At 46.4% G+C, this 22,837-nt stretch overlaps 1 protein-coding gene across 4 annotated transcripts in view; it reads right to left on the bottom strand.

Moving 5' to 3' along the window:
- The window catches only part of AQR (aquarius intron-binding spliceosomal factor), a 172,743-nt gene that overhangs the window by 41,068 nt on the left and 108,838 nt on the right, over positions 1–22,837 (bottom strand). For all 4 annotated transcript variants that reach the window (XM_068103356.2, XM_068103357.2, XM_068103359.2 and 1 more), the window contains exons 20-21: positions 12,734–12,903; positions 8,540–8,781 (exon numbers count right to left, since the gene is read on the bottom strand). In XM_068103356.2, coding sequence (XP_067959457.2) covers positions 8,540–8,781; positions 12,734–12,903 — 412 coding nt within the window. The remainder of the gene's footprint in view (positions 1–8,539; positions 8,782–12,733; positions 12,904–22,837) is intronic.

Raw genomic sequence — 22,837 nt, 5'->3', positions numbered from 1 at the left:
TCCTCTCTGGCCTAGCTCCCCCCCCCAGCTCTATCTGTGCTCTGTCCCCCAAATATTTCTACAGGTTGCACAAGATCTGCCAGCAACCCTCTTATTGTGAAATTGCCAAAATCAAGACTCTCTGCTCACCTTCACTCTTTCATACCTCTTTTCTCTCGCCTCTGGAACAAACACCCTCACTCTCTTCAATCCTACTCCCCCCTCCAGGTCTTTAAAACAGCTGTTCACCACCATCTCTTATCTTCCCCCATCCAAAACCTTGATCTTTTCTACCCCCATTAATTCACCTCAGATCCACTTTTTTGAAATACCAACTTCCTTCCTGGAAGTCCTAGCAGTGCAGTGTCCATGTGTTTTATACCTCTCCCATCCCCCCCCCCCCCCCCCTTCCCATGCCTCTTCCCCCTAAGCACTCTCCCTCCCACTGATCTCCCAATGTCCCTGTTCTCTACTGTTGAACTTGTGTGCTTCCCTCTCTCTATCCCCATCTTGTCTCCCGCTCCCTTTATTATATGCTTTGTGTCCGTTTTTTTTTTTTTGATTAATGTTAGCTCTTACATGAGCCTCGATCTTGTTAATAATACAAAAAAATAATAATAAACAAGCATTCTGGGTATTGCGCTGCAATACATGTCCCCTACCGGTAGTCTATCGTCCGGAAAACTGTTGGGGAAATTACCAAGGGTTATTTAACCACAGGTTCTGAATCGTTCCCAAACACTAATTACCTCAGGACGGGCTCACCTGTGATGTGCACTCGGGACTTCGATTTAAACACCTCACAGACAGGTCAGCAGAAGCACGAGAAAATACGTTGTTGATAAAGAACCTTTCGACTCGCTAAATATCAGTAATTTATTAGATTTTCCGGTTCACGATCAATGATCGGTGTATATTATGTTGCTTGGCTTGGCTCCGTCCCTCCCGAAAGCGCGCGCTTTGTTGCGCTTTTGACGTTCGCGAGACGAGGCTGAAGGCACGCGGTGCGGCTTGAGGAGAACTCTAGAATAAACAACCGTTACGCCTAGGTCCCCCGTCGTTGAAGTGATGCGAGTTGACAAAGTGGAAGACGCAAGGCGGCGATCTTGGATTTTGACGTGGCGACCCAATTTTCAATAGCGTTCTCCCTTATGCGTAGATACACCCACACACCAGATTAGAAGTTAGTAGTTCATTTATTAGTCCCCGTCCAGTTTACACCGGAGGGGACTATAGGTTTGCACGCCGTCAGTCAGTCAGTCAGTCAGTCAGTCCGTCCGTCCGTCCGTCCGTCACACAAAGAACAGTTTTCCGGACTTTTTTTTCTAAACGCTTAATGCTAATGATTTCAAACGGCACATGGTTTCCTCATGATAGGTTACAGGTCAAGTTCGAACTTCACGACGTTTCGATCATTTTTAACAAAGTTATGGCACTTTGAACTTTGGTAATTCTGATAATTCTGATGACCCTTAACTCAGTGCCATTTTAAGTTTTAATTTCCTTTAAAAACCAATTTCTCTGCAATAATAGGACCGATTGAGATAAAATTTTCACCATTTGATGGAATCGGTCTGTAGAATATTTTAATGTTAATTATGACGTCACAGGTCACGTGGTTCGGTCGCCATATTGTTTTTCGTGAAAACACGAAAACCCCTTTTTCTCTGCAACGGCTGAAAATATCGAGGCCAAACTTTGCAGGCAGAATCGCATACCCAAGACGAACAAAAAAGTCAGCGAGCATAACGTCATGCGTCACATGGTTTCAGAGTTATGACGTTTTTAAGCATGAACCTTTGAAACCGAGCTCCTCCCTCATTTTTGATCCAATCGAGGGGAAACTTCACAGATCTGTTCAACACTAAAATGTCCTTTTGGAATTTGCAATAGGGCACGTGGTTTGGCAGATATTGTTAAACGAAAATATTTTTTTAAATGGATATCTCTTGTTTATTCTCGAGTTCTCCTCAGGCCGCACTGCGCGTCCTCAGCCTCGTCACGCGAACGTCAACAGCGCGACACAGCGCGTGCTTTCCGGAGGGACGGAGCCAAGCCGAGCAACATATACACATCGATCATTTCCGGTGGTGCTAGGCGACCGCAAGTTCCGGGTTCGGTTGCGAGAGGACGCTGGCGTTGCATATTCGCCGCTTCTCCGACTGGATGGATGTACAGGGTCCGCTTCTACCTTTCTGACCTGACATCTCACACCTGTCCTGCCTTTTCACACCCGCACGTGCCGCGTGTTCTCCGGCTGGATAACGGAATCTGCTTTTGATGGTACGGAATACGGAATTCGAAAGGCCCGCTCCCGTTGTTTGTGGCCGTGGCCTTGTTTGCCGGTGGCCTTGTGGCCTTGTTTGCCGCTGTGGTCTTGATTAGCGGCTGCAGTCGTTTGCCGCTGCGTTTGCCGCTGCGTTTGCCGCTTTGCCTCCTCGACCTTGGCCTCGTACTCGTCCCTTCGCTCCTGCCTGGCATGGCTCTGAAGTACTCCGCCGCAAGGCTTCTTCTGCTCAATACCCGCTCCACCCCATCATGCATCTCTGCCATCAAATCAAATGGACTCCTCCGACGACCCAGGTACATTCACCGTGGCTCCGGTCGCAAGTTTGTTTATTCGCAATCAGGTCACTCCATCCCCGTCCTCTGGTCGGCTCAGCGCACTCTCACTCTTCGTCCCAGCGCACCTGGTCACAGCAACCCACACGATCGCACCTCTTGCCTACGAACCCTGGCTAAATCACCTGAATTCATCCCTGCTGTTCAAAACAACATCAAGCTCACCCTGTTCAACACCCGGTCCCTCAACAATAAATGCCTCATCCTGAACGAATACATCCTGGATAACAAACTGGACTTTCTCTGTCTCACCGAAACCTGGCAACAACCTCTGGACTACTACACACTCAACCTCACCACACCCAGTGGATATTCCTACGTCAATAAACCACGCTCGGAGGGCCGAGGTGGTGGAATTGCCGTTATCCACCGTCAAGACATCAAGACCAACCTCATCTCCATCTCATCTGCTCCATCATTTGAACACCTGGCTTTAAAACTCTCTGGTCACACGCAGTCAGTCATGGCTGTCGTCTACCGCCCTCCCAAACCACACCCATCATTCCTGTCTGACTTCTCCTACTTTCTGACCCAGCTATGTTCCCTCTCCCCCTCAATCCTCCTCCTTGGTGATTTCAATATCCACATGGACTCCACTGACTCCACAATAACCACTGACTTCACTGATTTACTCACCTGCTTTAACCTCACTCAACATGTCGACTTTCCTACCCATATCCGTGGTCACATTTTGGACCTTGTCTGCTCCACTGGATTAAATTTGCACCATCTCTATGGCTCCGACCTCACCCTCTCTGACCACTTAGCCATCACTCTGACCATCAACATCCCCGCCCCAACACCAAGGCATTATCGCACAATCAACTTCCGTAAGCTAAACGCTCTTTCACCTACCTCATTCTCATCCACCCTCTCTGAAAAAATGTCCACTTCTCCCTTCATTGACCTCCACACCCCTTCCGACCTCACTGACTACTACAACCACACTCTCTCCTCCTGCCTTGACCAGCTTGCGCCTGTAAAAACCAAAACAGTTTCTTTCACCCATTCTGCTCCCTGGTTTACCCCTGAACTCCACCTGATGAAAACTCGTGCTCGCCAACTTGAAAGACTCCGCAATAAAACGGGTCTCACAGTTCACTCCCAAGCCTACAAGGACCACATACAACACTACAAAGATGCCCTCTCCCGCGCCCGCTCTGCCTACTACTCTCAAATTATCCACTCTGGCTCCGGAAACCCAAAAGCACTCTTCTCGACAATAAACAAACTCCTCCGCCCCCTGAACACCACCACCCAGTCATTCACAGTAGACAACTGCATCTCCTTCCTCTCTTTCTTCCAACGCAAAATTGACAACATCTACAACAGCTTGACCACCGCCGCACCCGCTCCCCCTCCAACCACCTGCCCCCCCTTGTCCTGCCATCCCCTGTCTCGGTTCTCCCCAATCTCTCCTACTGACCTCTCTGAACTCCTCATAGGAATGAAAACTGCCACCTGCACTCTTGACCCCATCCCCTCCAGCTTTGTCAAAGCCTCCCTCCCTGCTCTCTCTCCACTTATCATTGCAACAATAAACTCCTCCCTGTCTACAGGCATCGTCCCACCTTCCCTCAAAATTGCTGCTGTTACCCCCATTCTAAAAAAACCTGGTCTAAACCCTGACACCCTAAACAACTTCAGACCCATCTCCAACCTACCCTTTCTGTCAAAAGTTTTGGAACGCGCTGTAGCCACTCAACTCAAACATCATCTCTCTGCCAATAACTTGTATGAAACATTCCAATCCGGATTCCGCTCCAACCACAGTACTGAAACTGCTCTCCTCAAAATCACCAACGACCTTCTCCTCTCCTCTGACGCTGGCAACCTCAACATTCTCGTCCTCCTCGACCTCAGCGCTGCCTTTGACACCATCGATCACACTATCCTCCTCACCCGACTTGAATCCACCTTTAACGTCACCGGCACTGCCCTCTCTTGGATTAAATCATACCTCTCTGACAGATGCCAGTTCATCTCCATCAATAACTGCAAATCCCCCACTGCTCCCCTCCCCCAAGGTGTCCCCCAAGGTTCAGTTCTTGGCCCCCTCCTCTTCATCCTTTACCTGTCCCCGCTCGGTCACTTAATCCGCCGTCATGGTCTCCAATTCCACTGCTTCGCTGATGACATCCAGCTTTTCATCTCCACCAAGTCCGTCTCCACCGACACCCACTCTATCCTGACAAACTGCATCACTGAAATAAAATCCTGGCTTCAAATCAACTTCCTCAAGCTTAACTGTGATAAATCTGAAATAATCATCATTGGCCCAAAAACGCTCACAAAATCCACCCATAACTTTGCCCTCAACATCGACGGTATCCCAGTATCCACCTCCCCTCACATCCGGAATCTTGGCGTCATCTTTGACCAAACCCTTTCCTTCGACAAATACACTAAACAGATCACAAAGTCAGCCTTCTTTCACCTGAAAAACATTGCCCGTCTCCGCTCATCCCTCTCCTCCACGGCTGCAGAAACCCTCATCCACGCCTTCATCACCTCCCGTCTGGACTACTGCAATAGCCTCCTCTATGGTTCACCCTCAAAAATCACCAATAAACTCCAATACATTCAGAACTCCGCTGCCCGTCTACTCACTCATTCCCGGACCCGTGACCACATCACCCCCGTCCTTTACAAGCTTCACTGGCTCCCCATCCCCCAGAGAATCCAGTACAAAATCCTCCTCTTGACATACAAAGCCCTCCATAACCTGGCCCCATCCTACCTGGCTGACCTCCTCTCCAGACACACTCCCACCCGCAACCTCCGCTCTGCTGGTACCAACCTCCTGACCCCCTCCATCCGGACCAAATTCAGATCCTGGGGGGACAGGGCCTTCTCCATCGCTGCTCCCACCCTCTGGAACTCACTACCTCACACCATCAGAGACTCCTCCTCACTCACCACATTCAAAACATCACTAAAGACCCACCTGTTCAACGCTGCATTCAACATTCAACCCACAGCATTTAACCCCTGACTATCTCTTCTCCTTCTCCCTCCTTTTGCTTTAAATATTTCCCTATTGATTCTTGTCTTGTCTTTTTGATTCTTGTCTTATATATATGCCGTATATCGCTGCTGTTTGTTTTCTTGATTCTTGTCTTTTTGCAATTGTTGTTTTCATGTATTGTTATGCATTATGTTTTCCACTCTGTCAAAGCGCCTTTGGGCTTCTGGAAAAGCGCTATACAAAATAAATGAATTATTATTATTATTATTATTGATCGTGAACCGAAAAATATGATCAATTACTGATGGTTTCAGAGTTATGACGTTGCTAAGCATGAACCTTTAAAACCGAGCCCCTCCCTCATTTTTGATCCAATCGAGGGGAAACTTCACAAATCTGTTCAGCATGTCAGTCTACTAAAATGTCCTTTTGGAATTTGCGATAGGGCACGTGGTTTGGCAGATATCATTAATTAAACGAAAAAAAAAAAATTTCAAATGGATATCTCTTGAATCGCTAGTACCTCAGACCGTGAGTTGTTAATAAATTATATAATTCACACAGTCCAATACGTGCAGGCCGCTCCACGGAGCGACCTTGCGGGCTTATCAACGAGGCGAGGCGTGACACACGTGTCTCACCATACCTCAGATCAAGCTTGAAAACCAGCATCAACCGGGCATAAATTTGCATATTCGATCATTTTTGACAAAGTTATGGCACTTTGAACTTTGGTAGGGGACATGTATTGCAGCGCAATACTCAGAATGCTTGTTTTTCAAGATATTCCGCTCACAAGGTTCAGACATACATGGCGGCGGCCATCTTGGATTTTGACGTGGCGACCCAATTTTCAATAGCGTTCTTCCTTATGCCTAGATACACCCACACACCAGATTAGAAGTTGGTACTTCGCTTATTAGTCCCCTACCGGTGTACACCGGAGGGGACTATAGGTTTGCACGCCGTCCCTCAGTCTGTCAGTCTGTCAGTCCGTCAGTCAGTCCGTCAGTCCGTCAGCCCGTCACGCAAAGAACAGTTTTCCGGACTTTTTTTCTAAATGCTTAATGCTAATGATTTCAAACGGCACATGATTTCCTCATGATAAGTTACAGGTCAAGTTCGAACTTCACGACGTTTCGATCATTTTTAACAAAGTTATGGCACTTTGAACTTTGGTAATTCTGATCATTCTGATGATCCTTAACTCAGTGCCATTTTAAGTTTTAATTTCCTTTAAAAACCAATTTCTCTGCAATAATAGGACCGATTGAGATAAAAATTTTCACCATATGATGGACTCGGTCTGTAGAATATTTTAATGGTAATTATGACGTCACAGGTCACGTGGTTCGGTCGCCATATTATTTTTCATGAAAACACGAAAACCCCTTTTTCTCTGCAACGGCTGAACAGATCGAGGCCAACTTTGCAGGCAGTATCGCATACCCGTGACGAACAAAAAAGTCAGCGAGCATGACGTCATGCGTCACATGGTTTCAGAGTTATGACGTTTTTAAGCATGAACCTTTAAAACAGAGCTCCTCGCTCATTTTTGATCCAATCGAGGGGAAACTTCACAGATCTGTTCAGCACTAAAATGTCCTTTTGGAATTTGCGATAGGGCAGGTGGTTTGGCAGATATCGTTAATTAAACGAAAATATTTTTTTAAATGGATATCTCTTGTTTATTCTCGAGTTCTCCTCAAGCCGCACTGCGCGTCCTCAGCCACGTCTCGCGAACGTCAACAGCGCGACACAGCGCGCACTTTCTGGAGGGGCGGAGCCAAGCTGAGCAACATATATATATATACACATCGATCATTGATCGTGAACCGAAAAATATAATAAATTACTGATGGTTTCAGAGTTTTGACCTTTTTAAGCATGAACCTTTAAAACCGAGCCCCTCCCTCATTTTTGATCCAATCGAGGGGAAACTTCACAAATCTGTTCAGCATGTCAGTCTACTAAAATGTCCTTTTGGAATTTGCGATAGGGCACGTGGTTTGGCAGATATCATTAATTAAACGAGAAAAAAAAAGAAAAAAAAAAAGGATATCTCTTGAATCGCTAGTACATCAGACCGTGAGTTGGTAATAATTTATATAATTCACACAGTGCAATACGTGCAGGCCGCTCCACGGAGCGACCTTGCGGGCTTATCAACGAGGCGAGGCGTGACACATGCGTCTCAGCATACCTCAGATCAAGTTTGAAAACCAGCATCAACCGTGCATAAATTTGCATATTCGATCATTTTTGACAAAGTTATGGCACTTTGAACTTTGGTAGGGGACATGTATTGCAGCGCAATACTCAGAATGCTTGTTTTTCAAGATATTCCGCTCACAAGGTTCAGACATACATGGCGGCGGCCATCTTAGATTTTGACGTGGGTTGCACCCACACACCAAATTAGAATTCGGTCCTTCGCTTACACACGCACGCACGCACGGACACACGCACACACGCACACACGTTCGCACACACAGACGCAGGGGAAAACCATAGTCCCCCTTTCGCTCCGCGGTGCGACGGGGGACAACAAAGTGCCATAACTTTGTCAAAAATGATCGAAACGTCGTGAAGTTCGAACTTGATCTGTAACTTATCATGAGGAAACCATGTACCAAGTTTGAAATCATTAGCATTAAGGGTTTAGGAAAAAAAGTCCGGAAAACTGCTCTTTGCGTGACGGACTGACGGACTGAGGGACGGCGTGCAAACCTATAGTCCCCTCCGGTGTACACCGGTAGGGGACTAATAAATAAAAACAGGGATAGGCACATTTGTAGAATATTAAGCCTGAACTGTGTGGGACACAAGTGCAAAATACTTGATGTTTCCAAATGACAGTTAGCATATGCATGCCAATTCCTTTGTTGGTACCAAATCACACGCCGTCACAGCAAAGAGATGAATAAAGGTTGCAAGACAAATTCAGCACGAAATGAAATTGCATAATACCGGAAAGGGGGCTCTTGGCGGGCTGTATCCGAGACTGTGACATTGACTTTATATCCGGGAAAGCTAGCCCGCAAGTGATCTAGGCTCAGGAATGTGTCATTGAAATTGAGTGATGAGATCTGGTTGGGCATCTTGGTGTAGTGCGCACTGCCAGGGTTCCCATAGCCCAGGATGATGTCATGCAGCCAGTCGGGGACCACACATTCTGTGTTCATCAGATCCCTAATCGTCTCCAACACTGCCTGCACAGAGGGGAAAAAAGCGACAGAAGAACATATGTTGAAGAATTATGCTGAATTTTGAGCATTTAAATCTGCATTTGTTCTGATGGTATGCTACACTGAATGGTGGCAGAACGCAAGGTATGTTAAGATCCGCGACAAAATGAGCCTCGTGTGGTTTGATTGCATCCTGCTTCAGACTTTACGGTTTCAGAAAATAATTTGGTTGAAGGATCAGAAATGGACATATATAAATATGCTGATGTGCAATTCTCTCGTGCTTTGAAGTAAGGGCCTCATTCATATCATCCGAAATTGCTATGAGAATTATTATGCCACAGGTGAAGGATGACAACAACCTGTGATGCACTTTTCATGCCGTGAGGTGTTGTTGTGCCATGAGGGCATGCTGCATTTTTGATACGAGTGCCTTTACTTCATCCTGCGACTTGCTTCAATAGGGTATTTTAATGATGTGGCCACTTCCCATGACACACTGCTCATGAGATCTGATTAGACAGTCATCAGATTTCGACCCGATCTCATGAGAAACAGGAATCTGTATGAGGGTCATGGGGCGGCCAAGCCCGTGTTCGATAAACAAAGCATTAGTGAACACAAACACGTTTTAAAAGGGAACATTAGCACTTCTGTTGGTAAACATATTCCTTCTTTTCTTAATGAAATCCAGAAGCCTCCAGTCAAAGAGCCTTGTTCTCGATGCACCTCGCACAGTGAACTTGCCAGTGCTGGTACAGGGCTTTCAAACAGTCCATAAAATTCATAAACAACGTGTTGTTCTCTGGCACTAATGCTTCGCACAATGAATCTTGTGATGTGAAGGCACTGCCACGGTGTGTACACTGCATCCCATTGTTGCGATTATGAACAAGTCTAGGAACTGCATGTCTGGATGCATGCAGCGTTGCGAAATTCTAAACTCTAAGGTGTGCTTCAATCGCTCGCCAGAATCGAATAAACCACAATTAGCAGTGTTTTGTGCGTGACAGTTTCAACTGTGTTCTCAGCGCATTTCGTTTTAATCTAAAAGTTCATCCTTGAGGTTACTAGACATATGTCACAGCATGCTGTGCTATACGTTTCATTACCTGTTCGACTGCAATGCCACCGCACGTTCACGTTTGTGGCATCGTGAGGGGCCATCTGTTTATGATGCGCAGACTATTCTATCCCCCTGAGAGTATTTGCATACAATTCTGTTGAATTTCCGTATACGATATTTTTGGTGAGCCAATATATATAGATATATATAGTATATACACTTCACTTATCAGTGCACTGCAGTTATTGCGCAGGAATTTTTCAATTCCTTATTCTGCAATTTTCGACATCAGACGGCATTGTCAGGAAAAAGAACGCAAGAGTTCGACATGAGATCTTCAGATTGCTTTCACATTTGACATTGTTTGCATAGACGTTATTTGTTTTATTTTACATGTGTACAACGTGCAGCGACTTGAGGCCTTAACGCTTGGAATATGTCCAATTTTCCAAGAACATTTGATTGCACTGGGATGTTTTGGCAGCCTTGGGACTCTGTTGGATAACTTGATGCCAGTTTTGAAAACTTTCCTCTGACGATTCGCACCTGTGAATGTGTGGAGAACATGTCATTACGACAGGTATGTGGCTATAATACTGAGTATCTATTACTTAGGTCGGGCATGTAGCCTGTGTTGAGTGGAATGGCAGCACGATGTAAAAATGGCCATTTGTGGGTTACGGACTATGCCGTAACCGCCGAAAAACAACATCTCATTGAGGATCCTCAATGTTCCGTCTGCACCCGCTCAGAAGACAAAATGAAACAGATGCAAATATGAAGCGTGTTTGGTCTACTTTACCCCCGCTCTAGCAGGGAAAATGGCCTTAAAATGCATGTTGTGTTGTGTTGTTTGGTCTACTTTAGACCAAATACCTTTAGACCTGCATCATACTTTAACTAATTTTTGGAGGCAAAAAGATACAACATGCATATCGGTGGGCAACTCTATTATGTAGTTCAACAATAAAAATCGACTACTGTGTTCTACTGTGTTCAAACATAATTTACAGCACATTTGTGGTGTTGGATTAGCGGTTAGGGTGCCGGCTTGGGATCCTAGGATCCTGGGTTCGAATCCCGGTCGATCGCTAATTTAACACCAGGGGGGTTGACTCAGCCTGTCATCCTTCCGAGGTCGGCAAATTGAGTACCAGCTTGCTGGGATGAATGATCCCGGTGTGTACCCCGGTTTAGAATAGGTACACCGTATCCCTGCGCATCATAAGAGCGTGACCAAGGGTTGGAGTCAGGAAGGGCATCCGGCCATAAAAACATTGCCTCAAACAGGGAACCATGATTGTCATGGGGCCCGCAAGGCTAACCCCCGCTCTAGCGGGGAAAATGGCCTTAAAACGATCATTCATTCATTCATTCATTGTGGTAGTGTAGCACCATAGCATGAGGTCAATTTTCAAAAGTGTCTCTAACAATAGGCATTACATGTTTCTGGTTTCATTATAAGCTTCGCCAGACACATTGGCATTGCGATTAGAGCAGCTGCTCTGATTGTGGGAGGTCGAAAGCTCAATTTCAATCCTGACCGAATTATACCAAAGATTTTAAAATGGTACATGCTGTTTAATCGCTTGGTACTCAGCATTCAGAGGATAGACCAAAGATAAATCCATGGGTCAACATTCTTTGGGGAGAGAGATTTCTCCTTAAAAGCACCCCGCTGTAAAACACCGCCACTATATGGCGCTACCTGTCCACCTGTACCCAATGTGTTCCGGGAAGTTACCCCCACTCCCCCACCCCCCAACCAAGGTCACGGAGGCCACTCCTGAGAAAAAGGCACATCACAGCCTAGAGTTTAAAAAAAAAAAAAAAAAAAGCACGTGAATGAGAGAGAGGTCGATTTGAGATTTGAGATTTGAGATTGAGAGACATGAGGCAAAAGATTCTGTGGTCTGATGAGATGAAAATGGAACTCTTTGGCCTGAGTGCTATGTCTGGCGGAAACCAAGCACAGCTCATCACCCATCTAACACTATCCCCACCGTGAAGCATGGTGGTGGCAGCATCATACTATGGGGATGCTTTTCAGCGGCAGGGACTGGAAGACTTTTAAGTCTTTGTAAAAGGAACAATGAATGGAGCTAAATACAGGCAAATCCTTGAGGAGAATCTGCTTCAGAGTGCAAAAGACCTCAGACTGCAGTGAAGATTTACATTCCAACAGGACAATAACCCCAAGCTTACAGCCAAAGCAACACTGGAATGACTTCACAACAAGAACATGACAGTCCTCGAGTGGCCCTGCCAAAGCCCAGACTTATATACCATTGAGAATCTGTGGCAATACCTAAAGATTGCTATTCACCGATGCTCCCCATCAAACTTGACAGAGCTTGAACAAATCTGCAAGGAGAAATGGGAGAAACTCCCCAAATCCAGATGTGCATATCTGATACAGACATACGCAAGAAAACTCGAAGTTGTAACCGCTGCCAAAGGCGCTTCTATGAAGTAATGACTGAGGGGGCTGAATACTTATGCAAATTAGATATTTCTGTATTTCATTTTCAATATATGTGTAAAAATTTCAAAAATCGTTTGCAATTTGTCATTATGGGGTATTTTGTGTAGATTGGTGACAATATTTTTTAACTTAACTCATTTTAAATTCAGGCTGTAACACAACTAAATGTGAAAAAGTCAAGGGCTGTAAAATGCTTACTGAAGGCACTGTGTGTGTGTGTATATAATATACAGTAAAATATGTCACATATAATGTGTATAAATCAAAATCGTACATGTGTACGTGTGTGCGTGTGTTTAGGATAGCTCTTTCATAAGCCAGAAACTGAAGGGGAAGATGGATCACTGGTCAAAAGGAATAAATGAATGAATTACTTAATTAAATGCATTAATTAATTAAAAGGCCTGTATTTCTCAACAACACACCTTGAAATTATTCTCTTTGGGCTTCCTGCGCATTATCAAGTTGAATGTCTCATACACGTCAGGAGATCCATGCTTTATGACTGTGGTCATGTCTTGCTGGTACTGGTTTGGGTCCAACCAGACACGATATGTACGATTTGCACCCTTCAACAGGGGACGAGGTTCAGGGCCTGCAGGGAGAGCAGTACGTTTTGCAAGAAAATTATATCAAGTACCAACACATGCAAGAGGTTCTGAAAAGTGTATGGTACATTACAAATGTTACATACTCCATCAAGCAGTTTGGTTTTGAAAACAACCCAGGCCTGTTTGGTACACTTATTGACATAAATGAAGGCGTGTTGAAAAATAATGCCTCCTATTCTTTTTCTCCAAAACAGGTAATGATATTCGAATGAAACAAAGCCAGACACCAACATCAATCTTTATTGTACCATGGTGCACATGTGTTTCTTGTTGCATTGATGTTCATACGTAAAAGACCTGTGAATGTCTAATCTTGGTTTTAGCCTTTGCTTTGGGAGTCTGCCTTCAGATTCAGTAGGCATAAACCAATATGAAGACCAAAGAACTGTCTACGAAAGACTCTCTGGATCCTAACGTCCCTCTCTTACTCCCTGGATCGTAATGATGCACCCAACTCTCATCTCCAGTCATTCAAAGTCTCATATTCAGTAGTCTCCAGTCATTTTCACTCCAGTCAGTCACCCGAACTCTCATCTCATGTAATCTCCAGTCATCTTAGGTCCAGTCAGTCATTCCAACTCTTATCTTCAGTGCTTCACTTCACTGACAACGTTGTTCTGCCCTCTGCAATCTTTCTTAACATAGCACAGAGTCATCTAGGGCCGAATTTGTGAAAGGTGTTTAAGAGTTGGCCGTGTGTAGAATCGCTAATCGTGTGATGATCACAAGTTCAAAGTTAGCTGCCAACAGGCGAAGAGTGATTATCTAATGCGCGATCAAAACCTAATCGCAAGCATTTCAATAACAAATAAACTTTTACACGTTGGTGAGGGCATGTTCAAGAGTGCATTTAAGGCCTTGAATCAAGCATTGCCTAGCTTATAATTGGTAGTTTACATGGGACAATTTCTTGAATTAGCTCAAGAGGAGGCAGAAGAGGATAGGAAAATGTGATGCATCGATTGAGTTTGCCGACGTGATGCATCGATTTATCTTCGATTTATAGATGCAATTCTCTGGAGAAGTATGACAATATAAAAATGTCTGGAGTTACAGACTCTGGAAGGAATCATTTCGTTGGCTGCTGAATGTAGCAGAAGATGGCCCGGAGCAACCTACAATGAGGAGCAGCAATGCACTGAATCCCCTCCAACAATATTGTCCGTGGCGTTGTGATTCTACGCAAGTGCATCATTTAAATTGGATGTTGGAGATACATGTGGCGTTTCACAGGCTAATCGGCTGCTTAGACATGCACAACTAATCGGCTGTTTATCTCCCATCATAAATTGGTATTTAGACGGGTGATTAGCTGTGCGCATACAATGATGTTTTTCACAGCGTTTAAGGGTAAGGCATGCGTTAGCAAGACACGTCTTTTGTAGATTTGGCCCTTATTGTCAGAATCATGAAAGTTAAGACCCAGTGGCTGTAAGAACTATTGTGCAGACTGCACTTTGTTTCATTAAAATATCTTCACCTGTTTTGGAGAAAAATAACATGAGGCATTACTTTTCAACATGCCCTTGTACATACAATCTTAAGTGCTCACATTTGCTCCTATCATATTGATTTCTGAGATGTGTTTCTATGTAAAAAATTTGAATTTACATAGAGAAGGGTGGTTCACACTTGAAACTTTTTTTTTATAATAAGAGGCTGATTAATGCATATAGACAAACGCTTTTTGAGAATAGGCTTGGCAACGAATACGAATCATCACGCGTGTCCTACTTAAATGTGTGTGCTGAAAACAAACATGGTGGCAAGCAAGATAAAGTAGATGAAACAGTAAATAATTATTTATTTTCTGGACAACAAAAACATCATTGCTGTTGAAATACACAGACGATTGACAGCATAGTAGGATAATGAATGCCTGTCAAGGTCATCCGCATTCTACACTTCAAAATAATTATACACGGAAGCCATATGAAAGCTTACATGGCAAGCAAGACAAAGCAGGTGGAACAGCAAATAATTATTTACTTTCTGGTCAATGAAAACATCATGGCTGTTGAAATATACAGATGATTGACAGCATAGTATGGTAATGAATGCTTGTCAAGGACTCCAAAATAATTCTACACTGAAGGCATACAAAAGCTTCCATTCCAAGGGAAGAAATAAATGTCGGAAACTGGAGGAAATCTTGAAAAGTAAACCAAGTTCTGTATATATACACATTTATATTGTTGCGGTTTTGAGAACCCACACAGGTAACATCATTAAAGGTTAACGGTTGCACCCCATAGTTAGGCCACATGCAACACGTAGGTCACCTAAGAACGTTAGTTATTTCATAGTATGTGTTTAGGATAAGGCCATTTCCAATAGTTGCATCTGCGTTGTGTAAAACAAATAAGAGTAGGCCCCGTTCATTTTGCACCCACCCTCCAATCGACTCCATTGAGCACTATCCAGTCTGCACCCCATTGCCCCTCGCGGTTTGTTACGCGTTGGGCCGGTATCGTTCGCTGCCCTTGGGCTTTCGCTCGAACCAGCCCAAATGCCATGAGGTAAGGCCCGCAAAGGGGGCAGAGCGCAAGGGTGGGGGTGTGGCCACGTCAGGCAGCCATCAAGGGCAGAGCCGGTAAGACCTCATCAACCAATCAGGGCTGAGGCGACATCGCCTGACAGGGTGTGGCTAGAGATTCCAGAGAGTTCGCTGGGCGTGGCAATAAAACCCTTCGCGCGAGGCCCCCACCTCAGTTATGAGGAGGGAGAGACGCTTAAACAGAGTTGAGACTCGAGTTATGATGGGAGAGGCGCTTGGGTTGTGAACGAGTTATGAGCCGGGGTCCTCTGTTGAACGAGTTATGAGGAGGGAGAGGCACTTGAACAGAGTTGAGTCTGGAGTTATGAGGAGAGACGCGCTGTGACAAGCATTGAAAGGATTGATTGCGCTTTACAAAGGACCGACGAAGGACTGGCGCGTGGCACGCATTGCAGAGGACTGCAGCGTTGCGAAGGACTTTTGTGAGGACTCGTGAGGGAAGCCAAGCATTGGCATTCGTGCAGAAGGACTATTGTGGAAGGTGCCAGTATTGAAGGGTTTACGTGGCATTGCGGAGGGCTTGGGGAAGTGGCTTGTTGTACCCAGCGATACCGGGAGCGCTGATAAAGGCGCCGGCACAACTATTACATACGCAGTATAATCGCCCAGCTTACCTTTCCCCAATATAATTGTCCGCTTCGCGCCAACGCCACGCGGAGAGCTTGTCTACCTCACCATCTGCTTCGTGGTACGAGTCAGGGACCGGAGCGAGCAGTGGACGCCATCGGAGGACCCTCAACCCGACCATCTACAACCCCGTGTGAGTGAGTCTGAGAGTGAGTCTGAGTGCGAACGGGCCCATGTCCAAGGAATAAGTATAGGACTGAATAAGGCTGCCCTGTGTATCTGCTTCTTCCTCTTCACTGTACATTACTTTTCTTCCTCTTCTTCTTCGTGTACAAATTGTTAATAAATTCTTGTGTTATTCCTTTCCCTCTTAGTCCGACCGTTTTAGTCATTTCCTCGCAGCACGAATACAACCGCTTAGAATCGGGTTTAGTTTTTGGTTAACAGCTCGGATCGCGGATCGCTATGCGCTCGGCATATTACATCAACATCCGTGATTCGGGCAGGAGTTATTTCCTCGTTTCCGGCCAGCGTTAGTACTTAGGTAATAGCGAATCCCTAGTCCTAAAAACCCTACCTAACGCTGCCCGGGAAGGACGTCATAGCCCCCGGATCCCGTCGGTCAGTAAAAGACAAGGGGATTAACCCCCTCTTGGTAAAGGGGAAGGCCGAAGAGGGGATCCGCAACAATTGGTGTCGGGGAGTGGGATTTGACCCGAAGTGCGCCTAACGCACTCAAAATTACGAGCGGCCGAAATTTATTGAATTAACATCTAAATTAAATCGTGCCATGGATAGCCAAGGCGGTCGGATGCCGGTGGGGGGTAGATGAGGAGGAATTCGAATCGACCCAGGACCCCCAGGAAGAATTGGGACCATTGGGAGAAATGGAAGAGGAAATTGGAGAGGGTGCAGCAGTAGGCGTGGCAGGCGAACAAAATGGCGGCGCTTCGCACATGGCGGCGAGGGCCGCGCCGGCTGCGCAAGTAGGGGTTATGGACCTTCAAGTCCTTATGGCACAATTCAGGGCTTGTATGATCGAGTCAGAGCATAGGATGAATCCTTGTAGTGAGCGAATCAGTCAGGAAATGAGGGACGAAGCAAGGAGTACCAGTGAGCAATTGGGAAGCCAAATTGGGGGATTGAGTAAGGAGATGGGAGAAATGAGGGCCGATAGCGAGCGAATGGAAAGCAAATTGGGGGGATTAGAAAGCAAATTGGGGGGATTAGAAAGCAAATTTGGGGGCCAATTGAAGGACATGGGTGGCCACATGGAGAAATGAACGAGGGGTTAACGGGGTTGGAAAACAGAATGGCCACCCGAGAGAATCAAATGAAAGGTATGAAGGACGGGTTAACGGGGTTTGAAAACAGAATGTGTGGCCACATAAAAAAATTTGGGAGAGACATACACCGCAGGTCGAGCGGGAAAGGCACATTGGTATGCGACGGGGTAGCGCGATTTGAGAAGCGCGTGGAAAGCGAGGTGGAGCAAAGCGAAGTTAAGTGGACCGGGGTAGAAATCGCGACATGGGGAATAGAAAAGCCGACGACCGCCGAGTTGGAAAATTTTATTTTATGTGCGCCAGCGGCCGTCGAGCTTAATAAAGAAAAAGACATGTGTGTAGTGGAAATCGGGGTTAAGGAGACGGCAGAGGTAGTACATGAATTGAAGAAAGAAATGGAATGTACACAAAGTCTGCATTCGCATTATGATGTCGTGCTGCCTATCCAAAATGGAAGTTTGCAGTTGGTGCAGGAGAGGAGGATTCCGGAGGTAAGTAGGGCTGTATATGGCGCAAAAAGGTTTGGCGCGAAAGTGTTTGGCGCGAAATGATTTTTTGCGCGCTTGGGATCCCGACGTCACCCGGGCGCTTGTGGAAGGTCCGTGGTGCGAGGTGTGAAGGTGAATGGCGCGAGTGTGAGGATAAGGTGTGTGCCGAAGTGCGAGTGTGAAACAGAGTGCGAAAGTGAGAGTGAGTGCACAATGGAGTGTGTGTGGGAAGAGTGTGTTGAAACAGAGTGCGATACAGAGTGTGCAATGGCTGTGGAGAGTGTGCGAGGATGCACACCAGAGCATGTCAGAGAGAGTGTGCGAGGATGCACACCAGAGATGGATGGAGAGAGTGTGTGGGGATGCACACCGGAGCGGGTGAGTGGGTGTATGCAGGAGTGCACACCCATGGTTGTTACAGAGGATGTAATGGGAGTGTGCGAGCAGCGAGTGGTGTGCACCTGAGTGTGGAACGGAGGAGTGTGCACGAGAGCGTGCAGTGGCAGAGTTAACGGAGTGTATGGGATGTGCGAGTGAGAAAAGGGTCGCGTGTGGATGTGAGAATGCGATCCAAGCATCGACGCAGTCCGGGGCAGCATTTAGGCCGACGGATAGCCGACGCGAGTCCTCGGTGCGCGGGGTGCTTTGTGTGCTGCGGGAGCCGGCGGGGATCGTTGCCGCGGCGCTCTCGCAAGGAGCGCCGTGCATGATTCGGGCTGGGTCCCGCCCTGTATGGTCGGTGCCGCGCTTTGACGGGAAAGGCGAACGGCACGATTCCGGGGGAGGTAGGCCAGGTCGGACCTTCGCCCCCTGGCGGGCGCGGTGCTCCAGCCGGGGGAGGTTGGGTCATCGTGGCTGAGACCGAAAGGCTCTGTGCAGGGATGGCGCCTGGAACCTCGGCCTGAGTATGCCTCCTCCCCAGAATCGAAAATGCCGGATGGACCCAACCAACAGGAGATAGACCACCCGTATGCATGGCTCTGTTTTTCGAAGCCGAGCTGTGAAAATGTATTCCCGCACGAGAGGCTCCTAGATAGTGGACAAATGGTAGCAGTGATGGCGAATGGTAGCTTTACCATTCGTTATCAAAATGTGGGCAGAGGAGCAGTAGTTTATGGGGTTTGGCAGTATAAACTAGCCGAGGGCGGGCTAGGATAATGTTAGGGACTTAGAAGTGAGCATAGGAGACCGAGATTTAAGTAGTGACTATTGTACCAGTAGTGGGGACGTAGAGAGATTAGTTGGTTGATAATGACGAGGGATGTGCTTAGTGTAAAGGGAAGACAGGGAAAACACTAGTATTAGAGGGAAGTAGTTAGGTAGATGATGCTGTGTGTATGAGCTTGAGGATGCGCTTTAGGCGCAAATGAGGAATTGGATGGAAACCACCGTGCCTCTTGGGCTTGGTGAAATGAGGCAATGGTGGTGAATGATGTGTGTGTGTGTGTAAAAGTGTATGAATGGAGTATTGTGAACATGTGTAATGGTGTTGAGTGAATGACTTGCATGGGGTGCAAGTGAATAAATGGGATGGGATAAATGGTGTGGAGTAAATGGTGGGTGGAATGAGTGGTGTGGAGTGCATGGTGCGAAGGAGTGGATGGGGGAAGATGGACCCCTTCACGAATACCCGGGGGGGGGGGGGTGGTTTAAAGTTAGTTGGAGGGAGTAGGTAAATTTGTTGGATATTGACATATGTGGTGCGTGTAGTAGCAAAGTATTGCTTTGAGGGGTGCATAAGTCTGTGGAGATGGCTGGGCGTGTGGGCTTAATTGGTAAGTATGGTTATTGGGGCACTCCGCCACTGGTAGTCTGTCGGCCAGGTGAGGCCGCAGGGAGGCTCTGGGAGCCAGTTAGAGTTCGCTCTGGGAGCCAGTTAGAGTTCAGTTGTGTAGAGTTCAACGGGGCCCGAGGAGAGGACCCGGGTAGCCCAATGCCAGGGAGGGCATTAGTGGGGTGAGAGAGCCAGGAGGGCCTTCCCCAGGTTAGGGTAGTCGCAGGAGCTAGGCAAGCTCGGGTGGCGACTTCAGTGGCGGAGGTGCGCAGGTCGGTAGACCTGCTGGTGGACCCACACGACCCAGCCCCGAAATTGTGCGAGGGCACAGTGAGAAAAATTGGGGGAGTGAGACCCCAAATTTGGGAGGCACCACAGGATGGTCAATGGGAATTGGTTTTTAGAACCACATAGTGTAAAGAGGCCAATTGGATTGGCAGGGCAAGACCCCGGGTAGTTTAAGAGTTAATGTCAATTAGAGGATAGTTAGGATGAAATCTCTTCGCACCATACACATCCACTCACTGAGGTGATAGGACTCCACACCAGTTTTTGCAAATGTTTGGAATGAAAGACGCATCATGACGTGGGTGAGACATTGTGTGTGATTCCATCTCTTCCTTCTTGGGAGGGAAGGGATGACGAATTTGGAACTAGAGGGGATGGAAAAGACGAGACGTAGCGACGGAATTTGTAAAAAGTGTAAATACGGGGAAGGGCAGGGGTAGAGTAGGTGACATGGAGGGGGTCACGTACGGCTAGGGACGAGCTTTCTCCGCTCGCTCATCCCGCGCCCCTCATGTCACATTACCTTGTTTTGTGTGTACCCTTGCGCCCTTGCCCCCGCTAACCTCTGCTTTGTCTTTCCTCCCCACCCATGGACCCATGGTCTTTTGTTGAGGGGAGTGTGCAGGTGTCCTGAGCGGTGCGGCTGCACCTTTGCGCTGCACCCTGCTGCCTGTGCCTGCACCGGTACACCATATGGACCACACGTTCTGTGGCCTGGCACCTTTGCTGGAGCAAACCATTGCTGCCAGCAGCATCTTACTTGCGGACCACTGTTCTTAAGTGGCGCACATGCCATGCAGTCGGACCACCTAAGCTGGCCCTGCTGGCCAAAATAAAAAGCGGACACGGTTTGTTCCTTTTTATTAATCTCCGGTGTGTCAGGACAAGAAGACTGTAAGTTTTATAATGGCACACCGAAGAACACGAAGCAAGAAGATCCATCGGCCCAGCAGCCAAGCACAAGACCTCATCAGTGATTAATTTGAAATGGTTTTGTGCATTTTTCATGATTGTGCATTTTTGGTGATGGTGCTTTTTGTGCATTTTTTATTTTATTTTGGTGCATATGGGTGTATGGTGTATTGGTGCAGTGCATTGCATTTGTGTTTCCTCTTTTCAAAATTCCTTCTCTCTTCCCACAAAAGGCAGGTCCTGGGTTGTAGATTTGTAAATAATTAGTGTCTTGTAAATAACATGCTCCCCACCGGCTTTATATGTAGTTTGAGAATAATTCCGTAATTCGGTTAATTGTGGGCGTGAGTCAGTTAGATAGTACACACCGCAGCAGGTGGGACATATCTAATGTTTAAAACTGTCGCACTCAGGGTGTTAGGTTAAATGTAGAGGTAACCTCACCTAAGTGTCACACTAATTTAAAAGGTAGTCCTGACCCTTGCTTGAAGCCGGCCGTCCTCACTGGTATGTGGTTCGGCTCGGCCACGAGCCTGGTGAAAGGAGGGGTGCAGTGTTGCGGTTTTGAGAACCCACACAGGTAACATCATTAAAGGTTAAAGGTTGCACCCCATAGTTAGGCCACATGCAACACGTAGGTCACCTTAGAACATTAGTTATTTCATAGTATGTGTTTAGGATCAGGCCATTTCCAATAGTTGCATCTGCATTGTGTAAAACAAAGAAGAGTAGGCCTAGTGCTGTTAGCTAGATTCAAAATCCCGTCTCGGAACCGTCTCGATCAATTTTCAATTTTCATAACGGGATCTCGGATCGGCTCGGTTCCCGGCAAAGTAAAAAAAAAAAAAAAAAAAAAAAAAAAAAACATTAATAAATAAATAATAAGGCTTCAAAAATAATGGAATTTCATTACAATATATAAACAACAATGAAAAAAATTCATTTCTGATGTTGAGTACTTAAATTCCGACTTAGCTTCCATTTACCGGGATGAAATAAAATACACCGCCTACATGCAGATGATCGGCCATCGACGGGACCGGGTTATCTCATTACAGTTTGTATTGTCGTGTAATTTCTTGCTCGGAATGTCAGAGGGAGAAAATGTTTCTGCCCAGGCATATTCGAGTCCCGGTTGGAGTTTCATTATCATTTTGTGAGTTGTGATCGCCAAGGGGCTCGCTCCCCCCCCACCCCCCCGTTCCCCTCCCCTCCCCCGCCGGGTACTTCTGCTAGTAAATTATAAAGCAGGCGGTGTAGTGATCACCCACCCCCCCCCCCCCCCCCTCCTCCTTATTTTGACTCTGTGACTAAAGTAAACGTAATCAACTTATCAGGCCTAAAGTGGAGATAAGATAACCAAAATACTTTCACATTCAAACCGTCACACCAAACCCCGAGGGATTCTTACAATTTATAGATTTAGCGTTGCAATTAAACATAAACGTTCATCAAAAACTCATTTCATAAAACTACATAATGTATTGTACTTGTATTAATACATTGTGTGTAGAATAATCCGTTATAAACGTGTTTATAATCTAAATAAACATCGTCCCTCCAATCACGGGGCCTCGAGCGAGTCCCTCGATATTAATGTGCAAAAGACCATAGCAACCACATTCCGTAACTCGTCTCCAAGGACGGACACGTGACCGCAGCGTAAGGCGGGGCGAGGCGGAGTGATACAGCGGAAGGATTCAACGGTTTAAATAAAGTCGTGATGAGGCGGATTTTCATTGGGACCTTCATCCTGATTTCGTTACCTCCGCCACCAAAGGTAGATGCAGGTTATGTTTTCACTCCTGTCTGTTTGTCCGTTTGTTTGTGAACACAATATCTCAAAAAGTTGTGGACGGATTCGGACGAAATTTTGTGGAGATGCAGCGTGTGTGACAAGGACGACATGATTAGGTGTTGGTGAAGATCCGGATTCGGAATTCGGATTCGTTTGCAGTGCATTGTTTGTTGACAAGGGGAAAATCCTGGAACAGTGAGTTTACTTTATCTATCATCGTTTGTGTCAGTTCAGCTGCACTTGCGAAA

The sequence above is a fragment of the Myxine glutinosa genome, chromosome 1 (genome assembly GCF_964187855.1).
Source record: "Myxine glutinosa chromosome 1, kmMyxGlut1.1, whole genome shotgun sequence".
Lineage (NCBI taxonomy): Eukaryota > Metazoa > Chordata > Myxini > Myxiniformes > Myxinidae > Myxine > Myxine glutinosa.
The sequence above is the reverse complement of the archived record's forward strand: the minus strand, read 5'-3'. Positions and strand labels throughout refer to the sequence as shown.